This window comes from Mustelus asterias, chromosome 10, assembly GCF_964213995.1.
Source record: "Mustelus asterias chromosome 10, sMusAst1.hap1.1, whole genome shotgun sequence".
Lineage (NCBI taxonomy): Eukaryota > Metazoa > Chordata > Chondrichthyes > Carcharhiniformes > Triakidae > Mustelus > Mustelus asterias.
In genome coordinates, this window is record NC_135810.1 from 110,203,749 (window position 1) to 110,229,111 (window position 25,363).

Consider the following 25,363-nt stretch of genomic DNA (forward strand, 5'->3'; position numbering starts at 1 on the left):
CCATAGCTTACTACTTTAATATTGATAATGCAAACAGTTCAAAAGTTTATATTGACATTTGACTTCTGACCACAAAAAAAGTTTAATTATTTTTTAAAACTCTTGCGATAAAAAAAATATTCTTACTGCTGGACTTCCCCTCCCTGGATCTCGACTAGATACCAGACCTTAAAATATATTCAATTAGAGGCCAGAGCTGTGTGTTTCTACAAATCTGCAGATAATCGAATTTCATTCACAGCAACTGATGAGGGATTGACACATTAGAACATAGAACATTACAGCGCAGTACAGGCCCTTCGGCCCTCGATGTTGCGCCGACCAGTGGAACCAATCTAAAGCCCTTCTAATCTACACTATTCCAATATCATCCATATGTTTATCCAATAACCACTTGAACGCTCTCAACGTTGACGAGTCCACCATTGCTGCAGGCAGGGCATTCCATGCCCTTACTACTCTCTGAGTAAAGAACCTACCTCTAACATCTGTCCTATATCTCTCACCACTCAATTTAAAGCTATGTCCCCTCGTGCTAGCCAACACCATCAGAGGAAAAAGGCTCTCACTATCCACCCTATCTAATCCTATCATCTTGTATGCCTCTATTAAGTCACCTCTTAACCTTCTTCTCTCTAACGAAAACAACCTCAAGCCCCTCAGCCTTTCCTCATACGATTTTTCCACCATACCAGGCAACATCCTGGTAAATCTCCTCTGCACCCTTTCCAACACTTCCACATCTTTCCTATAATACGGCGACCAGAACTGTACACAATACTCCAAATGCGGCCGCACCAGAGTTTTGTACAGTTGCAGCATGACCTCCTGGCTCCGAAACACAATCCCTCTACCAATAAAAGCTAACACACCGTACGCCTTCTTAACAACCCTATCAACCTGGGTGCCAACTTTCAGGGATCTATGCACATGGACACCCAGATCCCTCTGTTCATCCACACTACCAAGTATCTTACCATTAGCCCAGTACTCTGTATTCCTGTTACTCCTTCCAAAGTGAATCACCTCACACTTTTCCGCATTAAACTCCATTTGCCACCTCTCAGCCCAGCTCTGCAGCTTATCTTTGTCCCTCTGTAACCTGCCACTTCCCTCCGCACTGTCTACAACTCCACCGACTTTAGTGTCATCTGCAAATTTACTAATCCATCCTTCCACGCCCTCATCCAAGTCATTAATAAAAATGACAAACAGCAGTGGCCCCAAAACAGATCCTTGCGGTACACCACTAGTAACTGAACTCCAGGATGAATATTTCCCATCAACCACCACCCTTTGCTTTCTTACAGCTAGCCAATTCCTGATCCAAACCACTAAATCACCCTCAATCCCATTGGGCTGGATTTTCCCACCTTTTGGGGACAGGATGGAAGAGCTCATAAAAAAGCTAGGGGAAGGTTGGGGGTGGCATGTCTATCGCCCTCTCGCTGCCACGACACTTTGCCCACAGTGGAGAAGGTGGTGGATGGCCTTTCATGGCAGAGGCCCAAATAAACCACTTAAATGACCAATTAAGGGCCTCTTCCTTTCTCCACTGGCACTTAACTAAGTGGGGCAGTTGGGTCGGGGGCTGGTGGTTCGCTGTGTGGATAGGCAGCCACATAAGCCCTGGCATCCTCCGGACGGACACCAGAAGGAGGGGTCCTCTTTCCCAGGCACATTTTAATCCAAAGAAGTGTCCCCCAGAGCAATGACCAACATACAGCAATGGCATCGACTTCCCTAACAAATCACACCCCTCCTTGCCAGGTCATAGAGGTTTACAGCATGGAAACAGGCCCTTCGGCCCATCTTGTCCATGCCGTCCCTTTTTAAAAAAAAACCCTAAGCTAGTCCCAATTGCCTGCGTTTGGCCCATATCCCTCTATACCCACCTTACTCATGCAACTGTCTAAATGCTTTTAAAAAAGACAAAATTCAACCTGCCTCTACTACTACCTCTGGCAGCTTGTTACAGACACTCACCACCCACTGTGTGAAAAACCTGCCCCTCTGGATCCTTTTGTATCTCTCCCCTTAAACCTATGTCCTCTAGTTTTAGACTCCCCTACCATTGGGAAAAGATATTGCCTATCTAGCTGATCTATGCCCTTCATTATTTTATAGATCTCTATAAGATCACCCCTCAGCCTCCTACGCTCCAGAGAAAAAAGTCCCAGTCTATCCAGCCTCTCCTTATAACTCAAATCATCAAGTCCCGGTAGCATCCTAGTAAATCTTTTCTGCACTTTTCTGCATCCCACCAGCCTCCACATTCCTGCCTTACAGACAATCCCCATCATCACTTACCTGTTTATGAGGGAGCATGTCCTCCTGCTTCTGCTGTAGCCCTAGCAGTGGCCCCTCCCACTCCCAATGCTATTGCTAAGCTGCCATCACTTGATTGATGGGTGGCATGGTGGCACAGTGGTTAGCACTGCTGCCTCACAGCACCAGGGACCTGGGTTCGATTCCCGGTTTGGATCACTGTTTGTGCGGAGTCTGTATGTTCTTCCCCTGCTTGCGTGGGTTTCCTCCCACAGTCCGAAAGCCACGCTGGTTAGGTGCATTGGCTAAATTCGCCCTCAGTGTACCCGAACAGCTGCCGGAGTGTGGCAACTAGGGGATTTTCAAAGTAACTTCATTGCAGTGTTAATGTAAGCCTACTTGTGACACTAATAGATAAATACTAAATAATAGTTGGCAGCTCTTGGGGACATGTGGCCATCCTTAATAGGGATTAATTAAGTGACTGCCACTACCGAGATGTAGCCCAGTCCCTGCTGACCGCCGAAATGGATTCTCTCTCCAGTTTTCAGGACCCATTTTCCTACCACTAAATCCAGCCCATTAGGTTATTCACAAAGCTAGCACAAACTGACAATCGGTTTTAACAATATCACGGATTGGAAGGTCCGCATTCAATTTTTTGTTTCAACATAAGAAACAGGAGTAGGCCATTTGGCCCCTCTAGCCTGCTGTACCATTCATGAAGATCATGGCTGATCAGATCATGGCCTCAACTCCACTTTCCTCCCCGTCTCTAGTTGATTCAAACTACAACCCCCACCAATTGAAAGCAAAATGGAAGCAAGTTTCCAGCCTCACTTTGGCCGGAAACTCTCGCGAGAGAGCCAGAACGGGATTTGCGCTGGGCCGGCGGGGGGGCGAGGTCTCAAGAGTGAGATCTACCCTGCTCCCCCGCTGACATCATCATCAGGTTCACGGCCAGCAAGGGTGTGAACCTGATTACCATTCATTTAAATATATTTAAATATTCAAAACCAGCTTAACACCGTATCATCCGGAACGTCAGACGTGGGAGGAAATCCACACAGAACAGGGAAGGACATGCAGACTCCGCACAGACAGTGATCCAAGCCGGGATGTAATGCCGGTGGGAATCACTACTGGCTTCCAAAAACAGAGACCAGCGTGATGACCATGCCGGGGGGCTCGGAGGCCGATGTAGCCCCCTGGGTGGTCAGGGACATGACAGCACACTGCCCTGAAGATGCTCTGAAAACCTAATGCCAGCGATTGGGGAGGGGGCGATGCCGGTATTTTAAAGTTTACTTATTTATTCATGTCTCAAGTAATGAAGTTACTGTGAAAATCCCCTAGTCGCCACACTCCAACACCTGTTCGGGTACACTGAAGGAGAATTTAGCATGGCCAATGCACCTAACCAGCATGTCTTTCGGACTGTGGGAGGAAACCGGAGCACCCGGAGGAAACCCACGCAGACACGTAGAGAATGTGCAGACTCCGGACAGACAGTGACCCAAGCCGGGGATCGAACCCGGGTCCCTGGCGCTGTGAGGCAGCAGTGCTAACCACTGTGCCACTGCGTTGCCCGGTGATGATGGGGGAGGGGTCTTTAAAGTGGTTTCGAAATTGGGGCACCCTCATCTCTGTGGAGTTGGGCTTGCTGGTGACTTTAGGCCCTGCCCCTCACAATGAGGCGGCACGGTAGCACAGTGGTTAGCACTGCTGCTTCACAGCTCCAGGGTCCCGGGTTCGATTCCCGGCTCGGGTCACTGTCTGTGTGGAGTTTGCACATTCTCCTCGTGTCTGTGTGGGTTTCCTCCGGGTGCTCCGGTTTCCTCCCACAGTCCAAAGATGTGCGGGTTAGGTTGATTGGCCAGGTTAAAAATTGCCCCTTAGAGTCCTGAGATGCGTAGGTTAGCGGGTAAATATGTGGGGGTAGGGTCTGGGTGGGATTGTGGTCGGTGCAGACTCGATGGGCCGAATGGCCTCCTTCTGCACTGTAGGGTTTCTATGATTCTATGATGGCGCAGAGCACACCCCTAAGTTTTTAGAAAAACTCCATCCAATATCTTAACCACATACTGCCCACTCCTGGCAAGAGATAGATGTTTAGACTCTGTCGGAAGGAATAAAGTACCATCGTTTCCAGCTCGTAACCAGTGAAGAGAGAAAGAAGAGGCACTGGGACTACTCTGGCCATCCCCTCCCGGACAGCAGCAACCTGCTCATCAAATTCATGCAGCCTGCAACAAAACAAAGAACGCCAAATGAGAAAAGATATTTTTAGAAAGAAAGAAAGGCTTGTATTTATACAACACTTCTCGCAATGGCACATCCCGAGGCACTTTCTAGCCCATTAAACCCTTTGAAGTGCAGTCGCTTTTATAATGTAGAAAACACGGCAGCCTATTTACAGACAGAAAACTTCCACCAAACAGCAATGTGATAATGATGAGATAATCTGTTTCTGCGACGTTGATCGAGGGATAAATATTGACCCCAGCACACAGGGGAGAAGTCCACTGCTCATCTTTGAGATGGTGCAATGGGATCATTTACATTCACCCAAGCAGATAGGTGGGATCTCCGTTCTCCATCTCATCGGAAGGAAGGCACCTCCAGAAGTACAGCACCGCCTCAGTGTATTGGAGTGTCAGCCTTGCTCAAACACTGGAGTGGGACATGACCCTGGAACCTTATAACTCAGTGAGCAGAGCGCTACTTTTACTGGAATTGTTTATTAAACACAACTTTTAGCTCCTTAAAATAATGCAATAGCAACATCTTATGGTGCAGTGATCACGCATGACTACAATACTAGAGATGATTATAAACTCGGTAAGTCACTGCAAGATATGCCTGGGGAAAGGCAATACTACTGAATGATTCACTTTACCTGTAGTTTATGGCCAGCCTAACATACTCAGCCCTGTTCTCCAAAACAATATGCGAGTGCTTGGAGCTCAGTTGAATATCTTGACCACTCGCATTTGGCACTGTGAAGGGCAAAGCCATGGCCTCAAATTCCTCAGCCGTGGCTTCATTATCTCTGATGTACATGAGCCCAGGAATAAAGTCTTTGTCAACCTAGGTGTAAGAACATGGGCTAAAATTACATTTTCTTCACAGGCATCCAGAGCATTAATGCATAACAACTTGCATATATAATATATACACACATATATACATATATATATATATATATGTAGTCCCTTTCCTGTAAACAAAAAGCTAAGGAATTGCATATAAGCATCAGATGAAAATTGACACTGGGTCAAAGAAGGCGATATTAGAAGGGGTGAGTGAAAGCTCGGTCAAATGTATTGGGATTTCAAAAAGTGGGTTTAAAGGAGGAGAGAGGTGATGAGACCGAGGCGTTTAGGAAGGAAATTCTAAAGTTCAGGGCCAAAATAGTTGAAGGTACAATTGCCAATGCTGCATAAAAATAGTGGGGTGTGTAAACTAGAAGACAGAGCCTTCATGAGGCCTGCGGGACTGGTGAAGTACAGTAAGAAGTCTCACAACACCAGATTAAAGTCCAACAGGTTTATTTGGTAGTAAATACCATAAGCTTTCGGAGCGCTGCCCCTTCGTCAGATGGAGTGGATATCTGTTCTCCAACAGTGCACAGAGACACAGAAATCAAGTTACAGTAACTTGATTTCTGTGTCTCTGTGCACTGTTGGAGAACAGATATCCACTCCATCTGACGAAGGGGCAGCGCTCCGAAAGCTTATGGTATTTGCTACCAAATAAACCTGTTGGACTTTAACCTGGTGTTGTGAGACTTCTTACTCTGCTTACCCCAGTCCAACGCCGGCATCTCCACATCAGGACTGCTGAAGTTACAGAGATGGAAATGATTGTAGAAATTAATTGCAGAAGGTGAAAATTTTAAATTTGGGGTCAAGAGCCAATGTGAGCAGGATTTGGGTCTGGGTAGCAGGGTTTTAGGTGAGCTGAATTTTAAGCAGGGTGGAGTACGGAAGACTAGCTAGTTGGGGCATTAGAGACGGCAAAGTCGCGGATGAGGGCTTCAGCAGGAGACAGACTGAGGTGGGGCAGAAATGGATGATGTTACGGAGACGGAAGCAAGCGATCCCTGTTTTAGAAAGGATACAGAATTCAGAAGCTAAGTTCAGGGTCAAAGAGGGCTTAGAAGTCAAATGCAGTGTTGGCCAACCAGAGACATGCCTGGGCATTTATGAGAAGGAATGCTGGGATAGCTCCCGGAGGCATATTGGTCCTCCAAATTCCTGGCGACAGAGCCACTTTCATAGAAATCATAGAAACCCTACAGTACAGAAAGAGGCCATTCGGCCCATCGAGTCTGCACCGACCACAATCCCACCCAGGCCCTACCCCCATATCCCTACATATTTACCCACTAATCCCTCTAACCTACGCATCTCAGGACACTAAGGGCAATTTTTAGCATGGCCAATCAACCTAACCCGCACATCTTTGGACTGTGGGAGGAAACCGGAGCACCCGGAGGAAACCCACGCAGACACGAGGAAAATGTGTAAACTCCACACAGACAGTGACCCAAGCCGGGAATCGAACCCAGGTTTCTGGAGCTGTGAAGCAGCAGTATTAACCACTGTGCTACCGTGCCACCCCTAATATCAGTCAATGTATAATTTCAGTCAATCATTGGGATTTGAGTCTGGTTGGCAGGCTTGATAGAAGCCTTTGGTGGGTGGATTCTGGCCCAGGGACCAAATGTTGGACAACCCTGGGCTACAACGTAGCCATTTCCTTCATTCAAGTCACTAATATATATTGTAAATAATTAAGGCACCATCACTAATCCCCGTGTCCCTGTGGCATTCCACTCATTACAGCTTGCCAAACTAAAAATGTGCCTTTTATACCAACTCTGCTTTCTGGCAGGGGCGATGACAATGGCTTATATGGTCAGTGGTTTAAATGGAGGAACTTGCAGCTCATCTAAGACTGCATGCCAGACAAGCAGACTAATAATGCTGATGGAGTGGGTAATGTGTTACAATTGTGAGGTTAATAACATGGTTATATTCTGGGACTGTGTCTTTAATGCAAGGAAACAAAATGAATGTGGGTCATGTGACCCATCCTGAAGTCTGCCTGACAGCAAACCTGGGTGATTTGATAGTTAGAAATTAAAGAGGCTCAGATTGTTTTACTGGGAAGGTGCAAAGCTTTTAGGATTGGAAACAATGGCAGCAGCTTGTGATCTAACAGTGGATAGGATTGGTCTCCAAAGTTCCAAAAACGTTGACAACGTCATGTTGTAAACAGTTGTGTTTTAAACTGTCCATTTAGTCCCAAGAAGAGAAACAGTTGGGCTCTCAAGGATAGCCAATCAGCATTTCTACCTGAATACAAAACCCATGTGATTCATATTGCCGTGGAAATGGGCTTTGAGACACTAACGGTCTAAGTTACAATGCAGACACAAGAGAGCAAGAGTGAGAGAGAGCAGGTAGAGACCAAAGACCTTCATAATTCACTGTGCTGGAATGCGAGTGAAGCTCTTGCTCGGATTGAAAAGACCGAATTTAAGAGGCATTAAAACAAAGCTGGAAGATTAGCCTAACTTGGGCAAGAGGGAGGATCTCCAGTGATACAAAGGACAGTTCTATGATTAGAAGTTACCTGGCTAACAAGTAGACCCTCAGGAGAGCCATTTTTATCTAATTCTGGGAGAATTGAATATCTACTTAAAGTACAATGTACCCGATAGTGGGTTTTTGGTTGCATTAAAATTTCTGCTCTATACTTCCAAGCATAAGTTGCCTATAAGAATGGTGTTTAGTCAGTAGTGCATTTAGTCTGTTTGTTACAGTAAACTTTTTAAAACGTGAAATCTTTCATGTTATCCTTTCAGTTTAACTGGAAGTTCAAATTTCTCTTTTTAAAAATTATTGGGCTCTACGACGAGCATAATGGTGGCAACTGAGAAAAATCTGTGGGGCATCGCAGAGAGAGGATGCAAAGCCATTGCTGATTGCCCTGGCTATATTAAAGAGTAAACACAGTAAGGAGTCTAACAACACCAGGTTAAAGTCCAACAGGTTTGTTAGCTTTCGGAGCGCTGCTCCTTCGTCAGGTGAGTGGGAGATCTGCTAACAAACAGCAAACAGGGCATATAAAGACACAAACTAAATTTACAGAATAATGAATAATGATTGGAATGCAAGTCTTTACAGCTAATCAAGTCTTAAAGGTACAGACAATGTGAGTGGAGAGAGCATTAAGCACAGGTTAAAGAGATGTGTATTGTCTCCAGACAGGACAGCCAGTGAGATTTTGCAAGTCCAGGCAAGTTGTGGGGGTTACAGATAGTGTGACATGAACCCAAGATCCCGGTTGAGGCCGTCCTCATGTGAAAGAGTATATTAAATTTATTAAATCATATTAAAGAGTATATCATATTATATCATATTAAAGAGTAGAAGTGTAATAAAGCCAGACCAGCCCACAGCGCTAAACAGAGAAGAGGTTTTGGAGGATGATGATGCAGTTACTTTATCAAAGGCTGCAAAGATGATGGGGAGGGGTGATGCACCATAACCAAAACAAGAAATGGCAATTGTAACTCTGAACATGAAATTGCAGGGAGGAATTTGGGAAAAGAAAGGGAGGTAAAGAGGGGGTAGTCGTTCTCAAAGGCAGAGAGGTCACTACAACCAAAAAATAGTCTTTAAAATGCGTTCACTTATGTAACAAACGTACATCGGTTGACATGTCAGAACGTACCTCGCTCAAGTCAGCAATTGTTAGATTCATTCCTGCCAGCTGTTTCCACACAGGTTCAGCCAAATTGAGACTCAGGGGGCTGCCAGTACGAATAGCAATGCCTAAAAGCACACCTGCAATAGAGAGCACAATGGAAAGTTTCAGGATAAAATAGATCACAAAACAGTAAGAAAGTGCCCCATTCTCAATTGTTTCATTTAAATGTTCCATAGACAGTGTCACATGTCTGCCACAAATACTGGATCCAACAGCATGGTACAAAATTTAGTACTCACTTTCTGAAAGGTCATTAAAAGTTAAAAACAAAATGGAGTGATTCTGATCTTGCATAAATTAAGAATCTTTAGATTCCCAAGAGATTTATTTTCTACGAATTAATCACAAGTAGGCCTACGTTAACACTGCAATGAATTTACTGTGAAAATCCCCTAGTCGCCACACTCTGGCGTCTGTTTGGATACACTGAGGGAGAATTTAGCGTGGCCAGCTCTGCTGCCTCACAGCGCCAGAGTCCCGGGCCCAATTCCGGCCTCGGGTCGCTGTCTGTGTGGAGTTTGCACATTCTCCCAGTGTCTGCGTGGTTTTCCTCCGGGTGCTCCGGTTTTCTTCCATACTCCAAAAAAGTGCAGGTTAGGTTGATTGGCCATGCTAAATTGACTCTAGTGTCAGGGGGATTAGCAGGGGAAATGTGTGGGGTCATTATGAATAAGGTCTGATTGGGATGTGATCGGTGCAGACTGGATGGGCCCAATGGTATCCTTCAGTACTGTAGGGATTTTATGACTCTAACCAGCACATCTTTCAGAGTGTGGGAGGAAACCGGGGCACCCAGAGGAAACCCACGCAGACATGGGGATAACATGTAGACCCCACACAAACAGTGGCCCAAGCCGGGAATCGAACCCGGGTCCCTGGTGCTGTGAGGCAGCAGTGCTAACCACTGTGCTGCACAGGACTCCATTGCAGTGGAGTCAGATCCAATGAGGACCACCACCAGCTAGCATCTGACATCATCTGTGTGTTCTTGATGGTAAGTGCCAGTTGGCTATTCATCCACACCTTGTCCCAGTCTCAACCAGCATGGGCACATCTTTAACATCAGTGGACAGAGATCAGGAGCAGTATCTCGCACTGACAGCCACTCATGTAGCAAGCAGAAAGTGTAGCAATTGTAATGCCACTACCTCTTTCCCCAGGTGAAAACATGAAACTCAAATATGCAGACTTTCTTGGCTGCATAGTCTAGTGTTCCTATGGATTTCGCATTTACTCATGGGACTATCAAGAACACTTGTTGTTTGAATTTGCATGCACGCATGGTTTAAAAAAAGGTTGAAAACTCACAAAGTCATATGAATAAAGCTGGGTTAGTAAGCCACATACCTAGAAACCTGAACATGTTCATGTGCAGCAGTGATTTGGCCGCTGGATTTAATAAAAAGCAGTCCCGGTTGGCGCCAGATTCATCCCTTCCATTTGGGGTAACAATCAACAACGGGGTCAAGCCATTTTGGAGCTCTTCACACATCTCTGCAATCGATTCACTGTAACCCCCGCCACAATCATCCACAGACTCGCCTGAACAAAAGAACAGCAGGTGACTTTTCCTCACCAACTAAAATCATTAAGTTACATGTTTGGTAAATTTCACATGCTAATGGAAGACATCAGTGACAAAGAACATGGTTCAAACTCTACAGCTGCACATTATTATTCAACAGCAAATAACATCCAGCGATGCTGTCAATTTAAGGGCTTTGTGGCACAGATGCCCATCTGAGTTAGTGCTCCTCTCTGACCCTATCATATACAAGCGTCTCAGATCATGGAACGAAGAAGGCAGAGAGAAAGACAGGTAGGTAAGTCAATGAGAAAGTAAACACAATCTAAAAACTCCAGATTTCACTCAGATTTCCTAGAATCATAATATCCCTACAGTGCAGAATGAGGCCATTCGGTCGATCGAGTCTGTACTGATCACAATCCCACCCAGGCCCCATTCCCTCAACCCCACTCATTTTACCCGACTAATCCCCCGACACTGGGGTCAATTTAGCATGGCCAATCAACCTAACCCGCACATCTTTGGACTGTGGGAGGAAACCGGAGCACCCGGAGGAAACCCACTGGGAGAATGTGCAAAGTCCCAGATTTCTTTGTCTTTTCATATATATTTTAGTTCAAGCATCTGAGATGAAGCTCCCTTCTTTATTGCCTGGTCAGTTCTTTTTCCAACTAAGTAAAGTAATATTATTCCAAGTTCATTCATGAAAATTCTTGAGAATAATGGAAGCATGGCACCAATTTTGTCAGAGATGTCCCCCTACACCTCCTTACCTAACTCCCGAAATGGCTCAGGTTGCACATCTTGATGCTGCATTAAGCCTTGGCCAAAGAATCACCAGTGTTATCCTCGATGAGCTAATCTCAGCTGGAAAGGCAGTTAAGATGCTACAAATATCTCCAATCACCCTTGGACCATTACAAAAAAGGTGTAGGGACAAGTCAATCAGTCTAGGCACTCACCCAGTTACAATACAGCAATGTGCGGTGAAAGTGCACATGTGGATATTAGGCAGGTCAAGATTACTGCTTTCCAGTAAATGGTTTACTGCACTCGCAATAAAAGCACACTTATGGAGATTGAACACTTAGGTCGAAGTACCAGAAGTCCATGAAATCTCAAGTAGCATTAGCCGTGCCTTGATAAGGTGGTGGTGGGAGGCAGGAAAAACTGCATCCTCAAGCACTAAGATATGAAAGTCACTGATTCTAATTGCTAATAAAACCACAGTACAAGATGGTGATTTTAAATGAAACAACTGGGACAGAAAAATAATTCAACATTGCACGAGGTCAAGGTGCGAGCTGGTTGAGGACTGGACTCAAATCCATTTGGATACCAGCTGCATATATCTAGAAGTGAGGTTAAAATGCTCCGGACAGGAGCCATATTACACTCGAAACATTAACTCTGTTTCTCTCGTCACAGATGCTGTCGGATCTGCTGAGTTTTTCCAGCACTTTGGATGGGATTTTCCAGCCGTGCTCACCACAAAACTGGAAACTCCTGCCCGAGGTTGGCATATTACAATCACTTTCTTGGGCTCCCACTGCACTGGAAGCTGGCTTCATCGACAACAAAAGATCTTTTGATTTGATTGATTGTCACATGTATCGGGATACAGCAAAAAGTATTGTTTCTTGCGCGCTATACAGACAAAGCATACCGTTCATAGAGAAGGAAAGGAGAGAGTGCAGAGTGTCGTGTTTCGGTCATAGCTAGGGTGTAGGGAAAGATCAAGGCGAGGTAAGTCCGTTCAAAAGTCTGACGGCAGCAGGGAAGAAGCTGGTCTCGAGTCGGCTGGTACGTGACCTCAGACTTTTGTATATTTTTCCTGACAGAAGATGACGGAAGAGAGAATGTCCGGGGTGCGTGGGGTCCTTGATTATGCTGGCTGCTTTTCCGAGGCAGTGGGAAGTGTAGACAGAGTCATTGGATGAATAGAAGTTTAAAAATACCATCAAGGAAAGAATGGAGGAAAAATCATTTCATCTCCCTCTCCTCACCTGTCTCCCACAAATAATGAAGAAGCATAAAGTTAGTTACATAAATAAACGTACCGACAAACTTGACTTTCCAGACTCGGTGAGGGAGCAATAAGCTATCAGGACTGAGCGAGCTCATCTTAGCGCACATCTGACCAAAAACAGACTTTGTGCCATCAGGACCTGCCAATCCTCCTTTACTTCTGGAACGTTTGACCTAAAGACAAAGATAAAATTGAAGCACCAATGAAGAAATGTGATTGATTTTTAACTGCTCACTGTAATGACCTGGTGAACCATTAAGTTCAAGGGCAATTAGGGATGGGCAACAAATGCCGCCCTTGGGGGGTCGGTTCCTGCAATCTTCTCCTCACTTGCCTGCACCCTTTATAAATTTCAGCCAAGTGAGAACTCTGCGATCCAAGCCTGCACCCACACGTCTATAATCCCTGCTCTCAATAAGCTGCACTGGCTCCCTGTACTTCAGTGAAATGTGTTCAAGGTACCTCCACAACATGAGTGCATCCAACGTGTAAAAACTTCTCAGCCTCACGTAATGGTTTACACTGCTTGGACATGGCTTGACTGCTTGCTCCCACGCCATAAGATAATCTTCCAGCCACTATGGGGGGGGTGGGGGGGGGAATTTTCCCATCCCACCTGCCATGTGAATTGTAGCGGGGGGGGTGGACCACGCAAACGTCCGTTGACCTTGGGTGGGATTTTCCGGTTTTGGGGTGAGCACGGCCGGAAAATCCCACCCTATATTATTGTCCTCTGAAACCATGGTCCAAAACTATCTGGCCTTACTCTCTGATTACAGCTAGGCTTTTAACAGCAATCTCTTTAACCATACTTCTATGTTCTCTACCTTCACACCCTTCTTAATGTCCATCTCTTCTCCCCCTTGAAAAATGTTCTGAGATGCACCTCTATATACAAAAAAGACTTGTATTTAAAAAGAGCTTTTCAACCCCACGTCATTTCAAAGCACTTTACAGGTAATGAAGTGCTTTTTTTTTAAGTGGTGTAATGCAGAAACATAGCCAATACAGCAAGCTTCCACAAACAACAATATGATAATGACCAGATAATCCATTATTAGTAATGCCAATGGAGAGATACATATTGGTCAGGGCACTGGGGATAACTGCAATGCTCTTCTTTGAAATAGTACATCCACCTGAGGAGGCTGACAGGGCATCAGTTTAATGTCTTATCTGGAAAACAGCAGCTCCGACAGTGCAGCAATCCCACAGTACTGCATTGAAGTGTCAGCCTTAACCCTTGAGTTTGAGCCTGGGAAATGGGATGAGAATTCATAGCTTTTGGACAAAGCCGAAAGTGCTACCATCTGAACTGTGGCTGACGTACATGCGCGATACATGAGGCGTCATATAAAAATTTCAGCGTTGCAAAACAAATTAAGCCGATTTGATATGAAACAGTCAATGGAAAGTTCAAATGGTTGTAAACGTGAACTTGCATTTATACATAGTGTCTTTATTGCAGAAAAGCATTCCAAACTGCTTCACAAAAGCTTAATCAGACGCAAGTCAACACTCAGCCAAGCATGATATGAGGATGTGTAACTCAAAGTTTCGGTAAACAGCTGGGCACATTAAAGAAGGAGAGATAGAGGAGTTAACAACTTCAGAACTCATTGCTTGGAAGGATAAAGGCACACTGGACAAAGGAGGGGTGAAGGGATTTTAGGTTGCACAAGAGGCTAGAGTTGACAATGATGGCTACAGAGCTGGAGAAATGGTGGAGGGAGGTCCAGGTCCTGGAGGGATCTGGACACAAAGATGAGAATTTTGCATCTGAGGCTTTTGGGGGCCAAAATGTAGCCAATAGAGGTCAGCAACCACAAGGAAAATGGGCAATAGGATTTGGTGCAATATAGGATGTAGGTGGCAGAGGGTAGGACACGGGGGTTAAAATGATAATTGGTAGTGGGTAAAGGACAGAGATGTTTTCTAAGATGATCCTGGAGTAGCAAGCACTTTAAGCAGGAGAGACTAAGGACCAATAGTGTTTCATGTAATTCAGTTAGTTCCAGCAAAGTATGATGAAAACCCAAGGAATATCAGATCCAGGGCAGCACAGTGGCACAGTGGTTAGCACTGCTGCCTTATAGCACCAGGGACTGGGTTCGATTCTGGCCTTGGGTGATTGTGTGAAGTTTGTACGTTCTCCCCGTGTCTGCATGGGTTTCCTCCGGGTGCTCCTCCCACAGTCCAAAGGTGTGCGAGTTAGGTTGATTGGCCATGCTAAATCTCCCTTAGCGTCAGGGGGACTAACTAGGGTAAATGCACGGGGTTAGGGTCTGGGTGGGATTAAGGTCGGTGCAGACTAAATGGGCCGAATGGCCTCCCTAAGCACTGTAGGATTTTATGGTTCTAAACACCAGCCCATGGATTTGAAGTATTGAAAAATTACTTCCTTAAATCTAATCTCAACTTGATTGTACTTAATAATCGTTTTCCAGATGATAAAACCTTAGCGATTACTAGGCTTACCTGTAACCCTCTATCTTACTAAGTTCCATGTACTTATCTAAAAGTCTCTTAAAAGACCCTATCGAATCCACCTCCACCACCGTTGCTGGCAGCCCATTCCACGCATCCACCACCCTCTGAGTGAAACACTTACCCCTGACATCTCCTCTGTACCTACTCCCCAGCACCTTAAACCTATGTCCTCTTGTGGCAACCATTTCAGCCCTGGGAAAAAGCCTCCGACTATCCACTCGATCAATACCTCTCAACATCTTATACACCTCTATCAGGTCACCCCTCATCCTTCGTCTCTCCAAGGAGAAAAGGCCGAGCTCACTCAACCTATCTTCATAAGGCATGCTCCTCAACCCAGGCAACATCCTTGTAAATCTCCTCTGCACTCTTTCTATGGCTTCCACATCCTTCCTGTAATGAGGCGACCAGAACTGAGCACAGTACTCCAAGTGTGGTCTGACCAGGGTCTTATATAGCTGCAACATTATCTCACGACTCCTAAACTCAATTCCTCGATTGATGAAGGCCAGTACACCATACGCCGCCTTAACCACAGCCTCAACCTGCACAGCTGCTTTAAGCGTCCTATGAACTCAGACGCCAAGATCCTTCTGATCTTCCACTTCCATTTTACCAGGTTTCTTAGTTAGAAGCATTCTTTATCACAATTAAAAACTGAGCATCTTACGGACTTCTGAAACAGCAGTAGCTAAACACAAGAACACACGTCAATGTCCTCAGCAATTCAGATCAAAAGATGTAACTGGTGCTGGTTGCAAAATGGAAGGAAAGAATCAGCTGTCCGACCACATTAATGTCTAAACTCATTGAAAAACAAAAGCAACCTTCTTCGACAGAATGTTATTCAACCACAAAAACTGAAATTTAGATTGGGAGCCAAACATCACTTATTCAATGTAAAAGAAGAACCTGATTAAATGTAATCATGTGCCATTGCCTAAATGCATGGCTCGCATATCCTTAAGGTATAAACATCAAGAGCAGCAGCAATAAGGTCAAGCTTCCAGTTTTAAAGTTTCACTGGACAGTTTGCTGCATGATCGTACCTGGATTCTGTTAAGCTCCACAACAGGTCCGTGCTGTCGATCCCGGACCATTGTCGCCTGGACTACCTTGCGGAAAGCAGCCTCCTGCAATAAAATGAAGAAGTGGTTCGAACACTGCTAGATCCTGTGCCTCAGGAAATAGACTTCATAAATGTTGTTCCCACTCAAATCATGGCATTAAAATACTGTGTTTCAGTCACTGCCCCCATGTTAGTTCTTCACTAACCTCTTACGTTCTTCCCTTTTCAAATACTTATCTAATTTTATTTTAAATTATATTGTTCTCTGTCTCCATATTACTTGTAGTAAAGTATTCCATGTTCTAACAACACTCTGAACATCTCCTCTAACTTCCCCCCACCCACCATAGCCTTCAAGTGAGAATCATTCAATCCTGTTCTCTTATCAGTTTGTTAACCAGTGGGAACAGCTTCCACTATTTGTCTTCTCCAAAACATTTCTGCTGTGAGACAACTTGCTTACCTTTCCTGCCAATGCTAGTTCTCCATTATTAACATTTCAAGACATAACTTGCCCATGGTTTCTGCCAGTGCTGTAATTGGTACTGAAAATAGAAGATGGAGCTAAGCCCTCTTTATTATTTTACAATGCATAGGAGATTTGATAAAGACGGCTACTCCCCAAAAGCTGAACCCCCTGTCAATGCAGCGTCTTACCTTGCCCTGGGATATTAATATTCCACGTAAAGTATCGAGTCCAACTGATGGGCCTTGCCCAGTTTCATCAAGTCGGCCTTCCAAATCAAACATCGGAATACAGGGACAGAAGAGTTCAGAGATATGGTGCAGGAGTAACAGTCTATTTCGCAATGAGATTATTGGGATTTCCTGGAGGTAGTTGTATTCCATTGGAATCTTAAATACAAGAGAAATATTCACAGATTTACAAGTCTCACTTTTAAAAGATATTAAGTTCTCCGAGTTTCTGACTCCCAAGTAATACTGAAAATTTCACAGCCTACTGCCTGAGCAAGATGGACAGTGTCTTGCTGACACCAAAGAAGAAAGAAAATTACAGCACAGGAACAGGCCCTTCGGCCCTCCAAGCCTGCACCGACCATGCTGCCCGACTGAGCTAAAACCACTTAGCAACCAGGCTGTTAGAAGTGGGCACAAGATTCAAATTGTTCCTTGTTAAATATATTCACGTCAATTCCATGTTTGCCTAGACAATTCTGACTGAGCCCCTGAGCTCAATAGGTAAGGAATATCAGGGATGGTCTGATCACTTCAAAGGACACCTTATCGACACACATTCTGCTGTCGACTCAACTTAAAAAACGTTTTAAATTAACTACCAATGCTTTCCTTTATTCAATCATGGGGATGTGGGCATTACTGGCTGGGCCAGCATTTATTGCCCATCCTAAACATAGTTAAAAGTCAACCACATTGCCATGAACCTGAAGTTATATGTAGGCCAGACCATGTAAGGATGACAGATTTCCTTCTCAAAAGAACATTAATGAACGAGATGGGTTCGTTTTTCAACAATTGGTCGAACAATTAGGTTTTTTATAATTCCAGATTTTTTATTGAATTCAAATTTTACCGTCTGCTATGGTGGGGTTCAAACCCGGGTGCCAGGATATTACCCTGGGTCTCTGGATTACTAGTACAGCAACAATACCACTACGCCGATGCCTCCCCTAATAACTACTAACTAACCTGTGATGGGAGCTTTCCTGCATTAGCCGGTTTGCTGGTAGACCACGCCAGGGTGTGGGCCGACCCACATGCAACACGATTTATCTTTTTGCCTTGTAGTGCAGTTACTAAGCGAGGCCGCTGAATGGCATTGGTGGTTCCATCTCCAAGTTGCCCTTCGTCATTATCTCCCCAAGTGTAAACTTCTCCTTGTTAAGAAAGGAAAAAGAAAACTTAGTAGAGAAGTCAATTTTTACAAGGCTCAATATATGGGTCAGAGGAAATGTAGTTTATTTGCACTTTTCTCTCCTCTCAACAATTTTCATCCTTAATCCCCTCACTTGCAAACCTCTTTAATCTACAGGTGATCAATGCCTCCAGTGCTTTGCCCAGTTGGCCATTGTCGATGAGTTAGCTGGGAAGTGAGCAACAGCATTTCGTTTAATGGAGTGAGGGAAAGAGTTGAATATTGAGCCCAATCCTTCCTCAGCTGCCATCCAACCACACAAACTACAAAGAATGGAGGTCTGACTCCTGCCTTAGCCTCGGGGTGCCAACCTGCACTGGAAATACCACCAGGCTCAAATAAACTAATTCTGCACAAACTGAAAATGCTTCCTCTTTAATGAAAGGATGCTTATTTTTCAGAATATCCTGAAGAATATCATGATTATCCTGGCCAAATTCAAGGTGCAAAACCTATGATCCAGACGGGCTTCATAAAACACTTTGGAATTTCTGACCTGAACCATAACAATCCCTAATCAAGAAATAGTATTTTCACTGAAAAAGAATTAAAGGAAATTAAATGTAATAGGGTAAATATGTGGGGCTACAGGGTTAGGACCAGGGTGGGATTGTGGTTGGTGCAGGCTCAATGGGCCAAATGGCCTCCTTCTGCACTGTAGGGATTCTATGGGGGGAATTTTACCATTTCGAGTCTAAGTGCCGGATCTGGGCGTCAAATAGATCCGCGCCTGGAATCCTCTTTCCAGCACGCCCATCCACGTTTTGCTGGCTCTGGCGCAGTGGGCGGGGCTTAGAGCTGGCAGACCGATTGGAGCTCTGAACTGCGCAGTTCGGAAAAAATCTGACAGCGCACCCTGGCGCGAAAAAAAAAAACACAAAGCAGAGAGAGCAGCTCTCTGAAGTTCATCCTCTGGTCGGGTCGGCGGGGGGGGGGGGCGGGGGGTGACATCTCATCCCCTTTGGGGGGGGGGGGGGGGAGGAGGATGTGATGTCACCCCCCCCACCGCCAGAGGATGAGATGTCGCAGCCCCTCCCCTCCCCCCCAAGGGAATGAGATGTCACACCCCCTCCCCTCCCACCCCCCAAGAGGATGAGACATCACACTCCCTCCCCTCCCCCCAGGGGATGAGACGTCACTCCCCCCTCTCCTCCTCCCACCCCGACCAGAGGAGCTGGGTCAGAGAGCCGTTGAAGTCTCTGACCCCCACTCTTCGGAGGCTGCTGCGGCGACTGCAGACTTTTATTTTGCAGGTAGGTAAAAGCACGGACACGGGTTGGGCCAGAAGACAGTAAAGTGGGATTTGGCGGTAGAGTTGGACGCGCGGTTCATTAAGTTGATTTAAATGCATGCAAATGCATTTAAATCGGCGGGCCGCCTGATTCGGGCGCGGGTCCGTCGGTTGTTGGTAATGCCGCGATCTGCTAGCAATCAGGCGCAGATCGCGGTATAGGTCCGACGCCCAACTTTACCGCGATTTTGCACCCGAAAACGAGCGCAAAGCTTTGGTAAAATCGGGCCCTATGATTAACACTGCTAGCAAAGTTTTGAATGGTCGAAGTTGTAATTGAAGCAAGAAAGTTTCAAAAAGAGCAAAGGAAAAATGACCAGGAAATCTGACCAAGTGGGGTTGAAGGACGGATGTTGGCCAGGATGCCAGGGATACTTCTCTGCTCTTAGCTGAAAAGTGGCATTAGCTCTTTTGGCCAGATGGGACCTCAGCACTTTGTCCTAAATACAGCATCTCTGGCAATGCAATAGTATTCAACGTAAGTGCCAGCCTAAGTTATCTACTTTACTCTGTAACGTGGGATTTGACCCCAAACCTCTGACTCCAGAGTTATGCCAAATATCAAGCCACAGATAAGGCCAAAATTCAACAGTGCACATTATACTTGGCGTTTAAATGGCTTTTGCGAACTACACTTTTCATCCTGTGACGTTGGTGTACCTTTGAGAGATTTTTTAAAAAAATCATACTCTCTGCAGCTCACAGCCTTAGCTGATGTCATTGTTGCCAGCTTGACTGGAGATGTCCTTTCTTTGCTGCTTAATCGGGGGTTTGTTTATTTTTACTGGGATGTTTATGACTCTGCACTGTTAGAAAAAAACTGGTTGGCAGGTCAGGTGATAGGAGCTTTTTCATTTTCAGTTTGGAGCTGCAAGGTTTTGAGTTTTAGAAGGGACAGCAAGCTGGAAAGTCTCTGTCTCTCCCTGGTTTTAGAAATCCTGCGGGTTAGCCGAAAGCCTCCCTGGAGTAGAAAATCTATTGTTGGTGGCTTGACCAGAGTCTACCTGCGGCTCTGGGAGGTTGTTCTGACTTCAAACTGTTCTGCTTGTGTCAAAAAGGATTACTCGAACTTACAAGACTGAAAGTTTCCAATTCTCCAACCGAAGGACTCAATTCCAGTGTCACATGAGCATTAGACTTTGCTGTGTTGAACTTGTTTAAAAGGTTTTGTCTATGGAAGGTTTTGGTTTGATTGGAACATCTTAGAGATAGTTAAGGGTTATACATCATCATGGTTTTGTTTTTGTTTGTAATTGATAAAAGTTATTGCTAATTTTCTTTCCATATATGATAACTATATTCTTAAATAAAATTTGTTTGATAAATGCTCCCTAGTGGGTCATTAGAATCATACCTGAAGTGAAAGCCATCATGCTTAGCCTAGTCAAATTCAAGGTGCAAAACTTATGATCCAGGCAGGCTCCATAAAACACTTTGGAGTTTCTGACCTGAACCATAACAATCCCTAAATCAAGAAATAACATTTTCACTGAAAAAGAACTAAAGGAAATTAAATGTAAATGATCACCGTATAAAGGCTAAAACCATTCCATCATTTCAAATTTTGAAATTAGTATATGCATGGAGTAAAATCATATTAGCTGGAATTTATTTTTGTTAAAAACTTAATGATGAACTTAAAACCAAATGTGTCTTTTTGATGTGACCTCTTTCCCAGTCTTCCCAAAGTGACCTCCGAATCCCTAATTAAAACTCCATACAATTTTTTTTAAAACACAAACTCTTGGGCATCAGTCACTCAGCAGGAAAAGTAAAATCCCTCCTATTCCTAATACGAATAAATTGGCCCACCTGCCTTCTATCCCTAATGAGCCGAATTAAAAAGCGGTGACCAAAGAATGCAGTTTCAGCTGAGCTAACAAATAAGGCACAACATGTTTGACAGAAAGGAACCTGGGAATTATTGCCACTGAATAACATACAAGTACTTGGCATCTACCAAGCAAATTTCTCTACATAAATTTTAATAAAAGCGCGAACTAATATTACAGATTGGCACCCATTAAAACAACAAGGAGCGGAATTTTATACAAGCATGTTTAAGCTTTCATATATACAACAATATTGCTGACAATAAATTATAGCCAATAATCCATTTTGTAGTTAAAATGTATTAAACTCCTATTGGTGCTGTAATTGCATTAGCTTATCTACAAGCTTTCAAGTCTGACAAATCTTACCATCCTCAGTACAGCACACGCAATGCAAGGATCCAGTTGCAATTGCGATCACCTTTTTCCCTTGCAAACCCTGGACTTGCCGAGGTCTCCTGACATGGTCATCAGAGCCATGACCCAACCTATGGTAGTCACCTTTACCCCTGTAAAGCCAGATAATTACACAGTGCATCATTAGTTTGACAGCTTAGTTTAAAAAAACAAACAGTACTGCTGAATTTCTGAGGATAGGCTGGAGGAGGTGGTTAGGGAGGGAGACTGGCATTTATGTAGCATCTTAAACAACCGTAGAACATCCCAAAGCACTTTACAGCTGATGAAGTACTTTTGAAGTGTGGTCACTGTTCCAATAAAGGAAACACAATAGCCAAATTGTGCACAGCAAGGCCCCTCCAACAGAAATGTAATAATGAGCAGATAATCGATTTTAGGCATGATCTATTTGAGGTAAAAATGCTGGTCTAGCCTGTACGAACAAATATACAAATGCTAGCATTTATTCTGATCTGCAGCATAAAGGGCAAGATGCCCACTTCTCAAGTAAGGGGCAGGTTTTCATGACAAGGTGATTTCAAAGAGACAGTGGTATTGAACTATATTACACAAGAGGAAGGTGCCTGAATGAATGGGAAGCAGAACAGAACTGATCAGATAAACTTTCACATCACTCAGAGAAACATAGAAGATAGGAGCAGGAGGAGGCCATTTGGGAGTAATAGGGAGCATGACAGAATTCTATCCTTTGAACAGTATGCACCTAATCATTTCGAAAGGACTGAAGAGAGTATTTTTTTCTTTTAATTATAAAGTCATGGAGGTTTTATGAACTCTGTTTCAGTGATGGTATAATCTTAAAATTAGAGCTAGGCTATTTAGAGCATGTTCACACAGAATGGTGGAATTTTGGATTTTGGTTCCTCAATTGATATTTTTGGGACTGAGATTCATTATGCCACAAAGACTGCTCCTGGTTATTCAGTTGTCGGTACACTTCTTTGCAGTAATCCGTTCTGTTCAGTATGACGATGGCCCCTCCTTTGTCTGCTGGTTTGATGACAATGTTGCGGTTGGTCTTGAGAGCGCAGATGGCGTTGCGTTGTGCTTGGGTGATGTTTGGGGCTGTCTTGTGAATGCGGCTGATGAATCTGGCATTGATGCACCTCCTGACGGCTTGGGCATACAAGGGCTTTCCGGAGGGATCCAGGAACACTACAGACAGTTACCCGCAGAGCCGACCAAAGAACACACCTGCCAACTCAACAGATTGGTCAAGACTTTTGATCCGGACCTTCAGAGAACCCTCTGTGCTCTCATCACATGTACTCCCTGCGTTGCAGATCTCTACTGCCTCCCGAAGATACACAAGGCCAACCCACCCGGCCGTCCCATTGTATCAGGCAATGGGACCCTGTGTGAGAACCTCTCTGGCTATGTCGAGGGCATCCTGAAACCCATCGTACAAGGAACCCACAGCTTCTGTGGTGACACTACAGACTTCTTAAAGAAACTCAGCACCCATGGAACAGTTGAACCAGGAACACTCCTCGTCACAATGGACGACTCGGCACTCTACACCAGCATCCCCCATGATGATGGCATAGCTGCAACTCCCTCAGTACTCAACACCGACAACTGCCAATCTCCAGATGCAATTCTACAGCTCATCTGCTTCATCCTGGACCATAATGTCTTCACCTTCAACAACCAGTTCTTCATCCAGACACATGAAACAGCCATGGGGACCAAATTTGCATCTCAATATGCCAACATCTTCATGCACAAGTTCCAACAAGACCTCTTCACTGCACAGGACCTTCAACTGACGCTATATACTAGATACATTGATGACAGTTTCTTCCTTTGGACTCATGGCGAACAATCACTGAAACAACTACATCCCATCATCAGACTCACCATGGACTACTCTCCAAAATCGGCTGCAATCTTGGACACACGCACTTCCATCAAGGACGGTCACCTCAGCACTTCACTGTACCGCAAGCCCACGGATAATCTCACAATGCTCCATTTCTTCAGCTTCTTAAAAATGTTAAAGAAGCCATCCCCCACGGACAAGCCCTCCGTATACACAAGATCTGCTCAGATGAGGAGGAATGTAACAGACACTGAAAGACGCCCTCATAAGAACAGGATATGGCGCTCAACTCATCGATCGACAGTTCCAAAGCACCACAGCGAAAAACCGCACTGACCTCCTCAGAAGACAAACACGGGACACGTTGGACAGAGTACCCTTCGTCGTCCAATACTTCCCCAGAGCAGAGAAGCTACGACATCATCTTTGGAGCCTTCAACTTGTCATCGATGAAGTCAAACATCTCGCCAAGGCCATCCCGACATCCCCACTACTTGCTTCCAAACAACCGTGAAACCTCAAACAGACCATTGTTCGCAGCAAAACTACCCAGTCTTCAGGAGAACAGCGACCATGACACCACACAACCCTGCCACAGCAACCTCTGCAAGACATGCCCTATCAGCGACATGGATGCCATCATCACACATAAGAGCTGCATCCACCAGGTGCACGGTGCATACTCATGCGACTCAGCCAATATTGTCTACATGATACGCTGCAGGAAAAGATGCCCCGCGGCATGGTACATCGGCAAGGCCATGCAGACACTACCACAACAGAGGAACGGACACCGCTCGACAATCACCAGGCAGGAGTGTTCCCTCCCTGTCGGGGAACACTTCAGCAGTCACGGACATTCAGCCTCCGATCTTCGGGTAAGCATTCTCCAAGGCGGCCTTCAAGACACACAACAACGCAGAATCGCTGAGCAGAAACTGATAGCCAAGTTCCGCACACATGAGGACGGCCTCAACCGGGATCTTGGGTTCATGTCACACTATGTGTAACCCCACCATTTGGCCTGGGCTTGCAAAATCCCACTAACTGTCCTGGCTTGAGACAATTCACACCTCTTTAACCTGTCATTATTCCTCTCTCCACTTGCATTGTCTGCACCTGTAAAGACTTGATTACCTTTAAAGACTCGCATTCCAACCATTATCTTGCAATTGAGTCTGTGTCTATATATGCCCTGTTTGTGAACCTAACTCTCCACTCACCTGATGAAGGAGCAACGCTCCGAAAGCTCGTGCTACCAAATAAACCTGTTGGACTTTAACCTGGTGTTGTGAGACTACTTACTGACTTACATACAGTCTTCCATCTCATTTTCCTCAGCTAAATATCGAGAAGACCAAAAAACATAATCTTTGGCCACAAGTTATATATCCTTGCCAACAATCCCATTCTCCTTCCTGACGACTCTTGCAGACTGAATCAAACTGCCTGGTGTCTCAACAACCCATCTGATCCAGAGTCGAGCTTCCAAAGCCATATCCTCTACTTCATCAAGGTTCCCTACTTTCACCTCCATAATATCGACCGTCGGCGTGCAGCTTTTCCATAATGTGCATCTGGCAAACACAACCCGCCAGGTGTACACAGATAAGTACATCCCCCAGGGAGAGTCATACTCAGGCAATACCCTGGCTCTGCCCGGGAGAGGATGGTTCTATAGGGGAGGTTACTGGGGTTCCGTGGTGTGGGGGCAGTGGGATGGCAGAAGTTCCATGATGTGGGGGCAGTGGGGTGACAGAAATTCCATGGTGTGGGAGCAGTGGGATGGCAGCAGTTCTGTGGTATGGTTTGAGGGGTTCCATGTCCATGGGGTGTTCCTTTTTTCTAATTTGTTTTTTTTAAAAACTTCAGGGCTTTCTTTGCCCAAGTTGCAGGCGGGATGAGCTGACATCGTGGGACCTGACTTCACATTTTTT

At 45.1% G+C, this 25,363-nt stretch overlaps 1 protein-coding gene across 14 annotated transcripts in view; it reads right to left on the reverse strand.

Annotated features, from left to right (window-relative positions):
• The window catches only part of herc2 (HECT and RLD domain containing E3 ubiquitin protein ligase 2), a 241,926-nt gene that overhangs the window by 2,939 nt on the left and 213,624 nt on the right, over positions 1-25,363 (reverse strand). For 12 of the 14 annotated variants that reach the window (XM_078222434.1, XM_078222433.1, XM_078222442.1 and 9 more), the window contains 9 exons: positions 21,554-21,693; positions 17,836-18,023; positions 16,825-17,022; positions 16,148-16,231; positions 12,640-12,781; positions 10,399-10,593; positions 9,016-9,128; positions 5,168-5,358; positions 4,409-4,514 (listed from right to left, as the gene is read on the reverse strand). In XM_078222434.1, coding sequence (XP_078078560.1) covers positions 4,409-4,514; positions 5,168-5,358; positions 9,016-9,128; positions 10,399-10,593; positions 12,640-12,781; positions 16,148-16,231; positions 16,825-17,022; positions 17,836-18,023; positions 21,554-21,693 — 1,357 coding nt within the window. The remainder of the gene's footprint in view (positions 1-4,408; positions 4,515-5,167; positions 5,359-9,015; positions 9,129-10,398; positions 10,594-12,639; positions 12,782-16,147; positions 16,232-16,824; positions 17,023-17,835; positions 18,024-21,553; positions 21,694-25,363) is intronic. The other 2 variants (XM_078222432.1, XM_078222444.1) reach the window with 1 other exon arrangement.